At 33.9% G+C, this 8,686-nt stretch overlaps 1 protein-coding gene across 1 annotated transcript; it reads right to left on the reverse strand.

The window, feature by feature from the left end:
* Nucleotides 1-6,102: 6,102 nt before the first annotated feature.
* Nucleotides 6,103-8,468, reverse strand: LOC127868898 (leucine-rich repeat-containing protein 28-like). The gene is made up of 2 exons (XM_052411043.1): nucleotides 8,352-8,468; nucleotides 6,103-7,243 (listed from the first exon to the last, which is right to left on the reverse strand). Exons 1-2 carry the CDS (start codon nucleotides 8,373-8,375, stop codon nucleotides 6,341-6,343), a joined length of 927 nt encoding a protein of 308 aa, XP_052267003.1. The 5' UTR covers nucleotides 8,376-8,468; the 3' UTR covers nucleotides 6,103-6,340.
* Nucleotides 8,469-8,686: the final 218 nt, after the last annotated feature.

Consider the following 8,686-nt stretch of genomic DNA (forward strand, 5'->3'; position numbering starts at 1 on the left):
CAGTGATTAAATGAATAAAGATTAACATTGGAAGGTTTTGTGGATTGTAATAAATTCTTACAATTATATCCTATAACGGGATGGTTCCCAAGGTACCAGTGCAGAGCTTGCAGGCTTGTTTTTATTTCCATCACTGGTGTGCCCAAGAGGAGGGATGACTGTTTGAGCTGTTTCCCAATTCTGCTTTTATGTTGACCAGTGTTGCAATTTTCCACACACCTGCTTATAATGCCAAGTAGCAATGACAATGTTGTCAAGTGAGCTAAGAGCTTGATCCACTTAAAGCCATACACTCTTGATAAGCCTATTAAATACTCATACACCGCCAAAAGCTCTATTTGGTTTTCAATTACCATGTCTACCTACTTAATGAATCAAGGTTGCCTTAAACAATTGTATAAGAGAGTGTGCAATGCCTTATAATGCAACATGTATTAAATTAAATTACCCTTTTAAAGTGTACATGTATGAGATGCTCATGCAACAAGGGCTGTTTAAACTTGTTAAAATCAGACGATAGGCACCTGAGATGCAAAGATGTTGTTTTGGCTACCATATCTTTAACTTACAATCACACTTTTTTTCTGACTCTGCAACATAAAGTTATGGGAAAAAACCCATATCAATGTCTACTAGAATATGACAGTTGATTTAAAGTCATAAACAAACTCCCCAACAGTGCTTTTCAACAGTACACCTCTTTACCATACTTTACAAAAATTATGTCTAAATTCACCACTAAATTACATTTTCATTTAATTCAAAATATAGCGGTTTAGGTCCAAATGTCAAGAATGTATACCGATGTACCTGTATATACATTGATTTCCTTTACAAAGTTCAAAATGAATGATTTAAATACGCCATGACTCTGGTAGACTTTCTATAACAGGTAAGCTTCAGCGAACAGGTCTACTCAGTATTACAAAACCTGTTTGCTGATGATTGTATTTTCGCATGTATATTAATTCTTTTTTAGTTTTTAAAATCTAGACTAGAGTGAAATAAGGCTGTTGAGCAACCTCTTTAGTAACTTGGTTTGTGTCAATCAGGAAAACTTGTGTGCTTGTTGGAGCTGAGGATTTTTCACTTTAATGGCGAAGAGGCAAACACAAATTGTGAATCAGAAAACTGCTCTGAGCTTGTGTTACCGCTTCATGGCCATGCTGTAGCGGGTGTATCGGGTACTTAAACCATATTAAGGGGGGGGAGTGCTAACAGAGTTGAGCATAAAACTGGAATTATAGGGGCCCTGTCAACCAGTTTGGTTTGGAACATCTTTTTTTTTGTTGTTGTTTTTTTCATTTGTATTGGATTGCAACACACCTCTACTTGTTCCATTCAGTACATGAAATAAAATAAACAAGAGCATCGCATAGCGGGTGCCAACGCTCGGCTGTGGGTGCTTGGATTTTGTTTTTTCGACCTTTGACCTTGATCTATCACCACTCAAAATGTGCAGCTCCATTGAAAATACATATGCATGCCAAATATCAAGCTGCAGACAAACCATGCTCTTACTAATTATCTCCATTTCAAAAAAAAAATTCATTACGAATCATACCTAGATTTACTACCTGGTAGCCTAAGAATGTGTTTTCTGTAGACTAAGACCATCAGTTCAACCACTAAGAATACAAACTGATATGCTAGAAATATAATTGCTAAGGATAAGCGTTATTGTTTATTTTGTAGTTCACAAGATATTGAATATGAATATCAGTTAATGCGTATATGTCCATTTTCAGAGGAGATACGCAAAAAAATGTACCAAAGTACTATTATCAAAGCCACCGATGTTTAATTTTTTGGAAATGTTGTGCATTTAAAACAAGACCAAATTAATTAAATTTTCACTTTTTATTAAATGCGCATCAAATAAAAGAAACTCATTGTTTAATTTAAGTTCATCCTAGTAAAACAAAGACACATACTTAAAAAAAATTCTGAATAAACACCATGTTTATGTATAATTGTCAAATGTAATATGTTTTGTAATAAAGACGGTATACCGTGTGTACTTAAATGTATACCGTATATGCAAGTCATAATTAAACACGATTGTTATTTACGGCACCAATTCGGACCTCAAACATAGCGAATTAGAACATGTCTGAAGGTAACTACGTGCACATTGACATTTTTATAATTGCGATCCTGCAGAAAGGGGTCGGCTTCTCATGTTGTAATTTAAATTTACTGTTCAAATTGTTAACTTAAATAAGACCCGTCACTGACGTTATGTAATTCGGCATAAGAGCTACTTTATAAGTGAATTACACTGAAATATCATTTTATAATAAACTAACTGCCAGCAAATGGTTTGCATACTGCCTTATTTATTTTTGTTAGCAAAGTCATACATATAGGATCTGGCACGAGTTGTCATATCATACCGTATTTTATTAAACGAATTTCCTGGACGAGTTTAATAAAATATAGTATTATATGACAACGAGTGTCAGATCTATTTTATCACATGCTTTTGAATTAGCAAATTAAATAAATATTTACGTAAACATAATGATAAATCCCGAATGTTGTTTACATTTCGTGACGTCATTTGACGTTGCAACGTCATTTCAGCAAAATTACAAAATGCGATTGGTCAATCAACGAAAACTAAGCCAATGAAAACGCTTAAAAATGTTGTATTACACATGTGTAATATAAAAAAAATATGTTATGGTTGTATTACATGGGAAACAGGGTATAGCATGTGATAAATATTAATACGTAAAAATGCAAAACCGTGCCTTAAGTAAAAATGGTTGAGAAAGTAATTTCACACTTACAAAATAAGTATGAACCTTTTCCTTCTCCGTTTCTGTTGGAGTCATATCACCCCATTTAAATTGATTTACGACCCCACTCATGAAAACTTGATAGACAAATTTATTTCATGATAGACCCCGTAAAACTTTGAGAAAAAAACGTTTGTTATACTTTAATATAGATCTACTTCAGACCATTGTTTTTTCGTTTCTATTTCTTTATATGATACCATTGTTCTGTCAACTTTTGTTATACGCATGGTTTATTTTGATGTTTCAAAAGAAATGACGCTGGAATGAAAATTATAGGTAATTCACGATAGGTAGACACTTGTAACTGAATATGTCATTATTGTTAAACACGTGTACATATTTATTTTGAATCCTATACTAGAAGTGATAATTCAACTATTGTTTTCTTCGTACGCAGATAAAACATAAAAAATATGGATTGTATTTTGACATATTACTATACATTTTTTCCAGGTTTGTTTGATTATATGGAAATATATTAAACATTATAGTTTCTACTGAAATGGTTGTTGAAAGTCAAATTATAAATAATTCGTTCAAAAAATCAACCATAATTCAAATATAAATTTAAAGTCACAGTAAACTTACAAATTTATTTCAATTTTACATCGACAGGCGCCCAGTAAATATACCTTATGTGCAACTCGACTTATCACTAAGTAAAACTAACTCTTTACTGTAATCTACACTTGTGTCACATACATTTTCGTACGTTAGCGTGAAATTTGATGTAATAGTAATTTTAATGATAATACATAACCCCGTTTTAGGTCACTTTTATCCGTACCACGTGCAAATCAGCTGAAAAGAGCTACGAATGACGTCTATTGGAGCTTAGTAAGGGTTATTTATAGTTCGTGTAAGTAGACTCAATATAAAGTTATTTGATTATTTTAATGAAAAGGACATTTTGTTCATGACACGCAATGAAACGAAGTGTTCAATAGTATTTTCAATTGTAGTGTTTTGTCGTAAATATATTCATAACTTTGTGTTATCCCCATCGGGATGCGGTAGTTAATGGTGGACATTGAACCAGTGTTGTTAAGTTTACATAAAATACATAAGACAATTTAATTCCCCATATATATGTCATAAGTGATATAAGTTAGTAAATGCCAAAAAAGCAAAAGAGACAGAATCCTTTTAAACAAATAAGTGTCAACCTTTAAGTTCCTAAATTTTAATATAGTATACAAACATGGTCCTTGATGTAATGATTTTAAAAATTGTCTCTTATTATGTTATATATTCATAACACTTATTGTCTGTAATTGTCCTTATTATAATAATTATGAATACAATTGTTTTGTGATAACAGTGGTTTAACTCAAATATTCAGTTTTTCATGACGCTGTTACGGTTTTTCAGTCTTATGTTGATCACAATAACGAATTAGGTGCGCGTCTGTAAACATAACGCTATATAGCGTACTTTGAATAATTAACATTTTATAAAATGTCTTTTTGTATGATTTTTATTAAAACAATGCAATATAATATGACCCGCATTGTGCGAAAAGGGGTCTTATGCCATATGCGAGCAGCGTATCTCCAGACCAACCTACGCAAACCATCAGTCTAGCCAGGAGCATCGCTCTCCGCTATAGTCACGCAAGGTTTGTGGTCTCATTAACGGATATACCAGCAGAATGGTCTGAAGCTACGCTGGTCGCAAATGTCTGAAGACCCTTTTAAGCACAAAGCGTCGTGAAATGTCAGTTATATCATTGGCGATACGGTTCTTCGTATTTAAAAAAAACACAGAAACACTCGAATTCACATGACAAACAATATATTTTATTATTTTGTTGCATTTATTTTCCAACATGTGTACAGTATTATTTATATGATAAATAAATTTCACCAATTCAGACATAAAGCAGTCAATAGTGTTCACAGATCATTGTTTCACATTAAATGATCATAGCAAAGATAAACGTCAATATCAAAATGACACAATAACACAATGCATCATTAATGACCAAAGCACCAATTTAAAACCACAATTTGTTTATGGAGAAAACACAGCATTACAGATTAAGTATAATTCAAACTACCAATGCACCACATATGACTTGAATGATTTATATGGGTTTTTTTGTATTGTCGATATGAATAACATTAATTTAAACACATTTGAATTTCAGCTTGAAGCATTTCCACAGTCCAATGCATTTGAATCGTGCCAAGCAAGCAAACATAAACATGATGATTCTAAATGCCATATTAAGCAAAGCAAACGAAGTTTTCAAAACACAATAGAAAACAATAATCTTGTGCAAAAACAATTCAATATGCAGTTCCATTGTTTTTCTTTTATAAATCATGATATCTAAGCTACTCTTAGAGATAAGACTACATGGTTCTACTCTTAGAGATAAGACTACATGGTTCTACTCTTAGAGATCAGACTACATGGTTCTACTCTTAGAGATAAGACTACATGGTTCTACTCTTAGAGATAAGACTACATGGTTCTACTCTTAGAGATCAGACTACATGGTTCTACTCTTAGAGATCAGACTACATGGTTCGGAGCACAGCTCTTATCCAATCTTACGTCATATTTTATTTGATACTGAAACCATTTGATGATACATTAATCGATATATCTGTTATTCTTATTATTCAAGGTTTTAATGCCTGTATTTTTTTTTACGTGTTTATGTTTTAATAAAACAATAACTTCATCTCAACATTCGCTTAAACCTTCGCCGGAAGTTATAAACTCAAAATTCTTACCTGTCTAGAAGTGCTGTACTTGTAACAACTTTTGTCAAACTTATAAGGGAGGCACCCGCTGCAAGGGAATTGCATGACAATATGTATAGCAGTCGACACTTAGCAAAATAGCAACAAAATACAATATAAATAAAATAAAGATTTAAATGTCAATCACTCGGATGAGTGTCGAAACGTTGTATTGTCAGAACTTGTAGCGTACAGTTATCATTTTTGCACGGGTTAACACATACCGCGATTGATGTCGGTCTTGATAAACTGATCAATCCGAGTAGTATTGTGGAAGACACAGTCCAATTCTTCAGACTGGCCAGTAGTATTGTGGAAGACACAGTCCAATTCTTCAGACTGGCCAGTAGTATTGTGGAAGACACAGTCCAATTCTTCAGACTGGCCAGTAGTATTGTGGAAGACACAGTCCAATTCTTCAGACTGGCCAGTTCGAACGTGCATTCGATGTTATTGTCTTCAATGAATAAATAATGTAGATCCGGTAACATGGTAACGGCGGAAGGTATGGTGGTAAGAAGCGTATGCGACAAGTATATGTCCGTGAGTTGCATGTTGTTTTGAAATGCCCTGTTCGTGATGAACTGGATAGGATTGCCTGCTAGATTAATTTCTTTTAGACTGCGTAAACCAATAAGGTCATTGTCCTTGATGAATTCTATTAAATTGTCTTTAAGGTTCAATGCATACATACTTTTAAAAGCATTCACGCCACTGGGTATTTGCCTAAACGAGTTGTTAGTTAATTCAAGCTGCAATACACTGAAATTATCGACAAATTTATCTGCATTCATGAACCGCATATCGTTGTGGACCATATAAATGGCTTCTACAGCTGGAAACATTGTAAAAATGTTTGGGAAAAAAATCAACACGATTGCTTCGATAATCTATCCTTGTGACGTGTAGCGTTCCGGATATATGACTGCATGGTTCGAAGACGTCCGACTTGCTTTCGTTTAACAAGTAATTGTTATCAATCTGTAATGATGAAAGGGCAGAAAGAGTACATATTGCATTTGGGATTTTTCTAAAATTAGAGCCCATTATAGCCAATGACGTCACATTTGTAAGTCCACGAAATGCGCTTGAATCCAAAAACTGAAAAGGTATATCGTACAGCTCAAGGTCTGTAAGTTTATATAAGAAATGAAGTTCGGTCGGCCATTGCTTGAAAGAGGCCATTCCGACGCTAAATTCATCCAGAGAATGTCCAATTTTAGCCATGACTGAAGGATTCAATGACAAAAGTGGGTTTTCATACAGAGTTAATTGTCTAAGATAGATAATCGAACTTATAGCCTCTGGTAGATGGTTAAGACTATTTTTGTGCAAATATAATCCAATTATATTGGCTTCTATTCCACGAAAAGCGTATTCGTCAATTTGAGAGATGCTGTTGTTGTTAAGCCCTATATGGTATGAACAACCCGGGTTGCGCAACTGAATAAAGGCATCGTTTCCAATAACGGTAAGATAGTTGTTACTCAAGCTAAGTACATTAAAGCAAACATTTGTATAGCCTGTCAAGTTGAAGACGGGGATTGAATGTAATGCCTTGGCGATACAATTAATGGAATAGCCTGTGAAGAAGCCAAAGTCTCGTGAGCAAGGATCCAAGTTTGTGTCCAGAAGAAATCCGTAAACACATGCTGCGAGAAACACGATCAGGACCCCGATCATCTGTAAAACAAACATGGTGTTTCAGTATAGAATTCATAAGGTTGATATTGTTCAACTGTTTACGTCAAAGGCAATCAATTGCAAGTTTCATCAGACACACTCAATTACAGAAGAATCATAATCTGTATTTATTTGCAAAGCCGCATATGCCCGTCGACGAATATTCTACTCATATATAATACCACATCAATGCGTTAAAAAGCATCGTATATCGTCGTTTTCGTCGTCGTCGTCGTCGTCGTCGTTGTCGTCATGTTAAAATGTTTGCCATAATTTAGTAACTGAAATAATGCTGTATATGTAATACCTTTCCAACAATAATGTGTTGAATTACATGCATCATACTTTGATTTGGAAAAAAGGGAAAGGTCTAAAGCCGTTATTACTGACGAGAACAACCCGCGTTTAAAGCACGTTAAAGTTTAAACGGTAAAGGCGCTGACATGTTGTTGACATGTTGTTGACCTATTTATAGTAGCTGTATATTTGTGTCATTACAAAATGGCCATTACTGTATTCTGATAACGCGCATAACATATAAAATGCATAATGACGGGACATACAATATAAAATTAAACCGCAGATTATTTGTGGTTACCTTTTTCTGCTAATTAAATCGAAATAAATAATTATGATGAAATCGATAATCCGCAAATTTCTGCACCATGCAGAGTGTATTACCTTACGAGATCGAACAAAAGTTTCATTCTTACGAATATATTTTAAGATTAGCCTTCGTATAATGAAATAGCGATCTTGTAGCGGTGTTTTACCGATCTCATATCAAGCACTTGAACTTCAGGTAATTGTTTCAGATAAAGACCTATCCGCATACGATTGCTCCTCTAAATGCGACTATAAGCAGATGCGGAGTTAAACGCCTTTAAAAAAAAGTAATTTAATTTTTTTTATACTGGCTTGTTTTTGTCTTCGTCTGATATGAAAAGTGTCAAGCGTCAACTTTTATACTACATAAAGTATGTTTGTATTTTAATTCTATACACTGTTTAAACAATACTTGCTTAGTTTTTCATATTACTATTACTTTTGCAGCATTAATGCACCAGCTGAATAATGAAGTAAAAAAAATGGTTGTTAACAAACGTACCACAACACAATTCCTCGGAGACATTTCACTGCGATGTATCTTGTTTGAGTCCGGAATGAAAATGAACTAAACTAGAACGCGATATAAAAGCTTATAGACGTCATTTGATAAGAAACCTTTCGGGAATGAAGCAAACGACACGATAAAAAAAAAGGTCTAAATCGTCATAAATTTAATTTGAGGACGAACCTCTTGGGGAAGTAATTTATATTATTTCGATATATTGGCACATGATAAGGAAAATTGCCGTTAACCAAAACTGGTTAATTGTCAATAGATCAGCCGTCGTTTTGAGGTAATTACGCATTTACACTCAACATATAGGTTAACCCATT

The sequence above is a fragment of the Dreissena polymorpha genome, chromosome 1, assembly GCF_020536995.1.
Source record: "Dreissena polymorpha isolate Duluth1 chromosome 1, UMN_Dpol_1.0, whole genome shotgun sequence".
NCBI lineage: Eukaryota > Metazoa > Mollusca > Bivalvia > Myida > Dreissenidae > Dreissena > Dreissena polymorpha.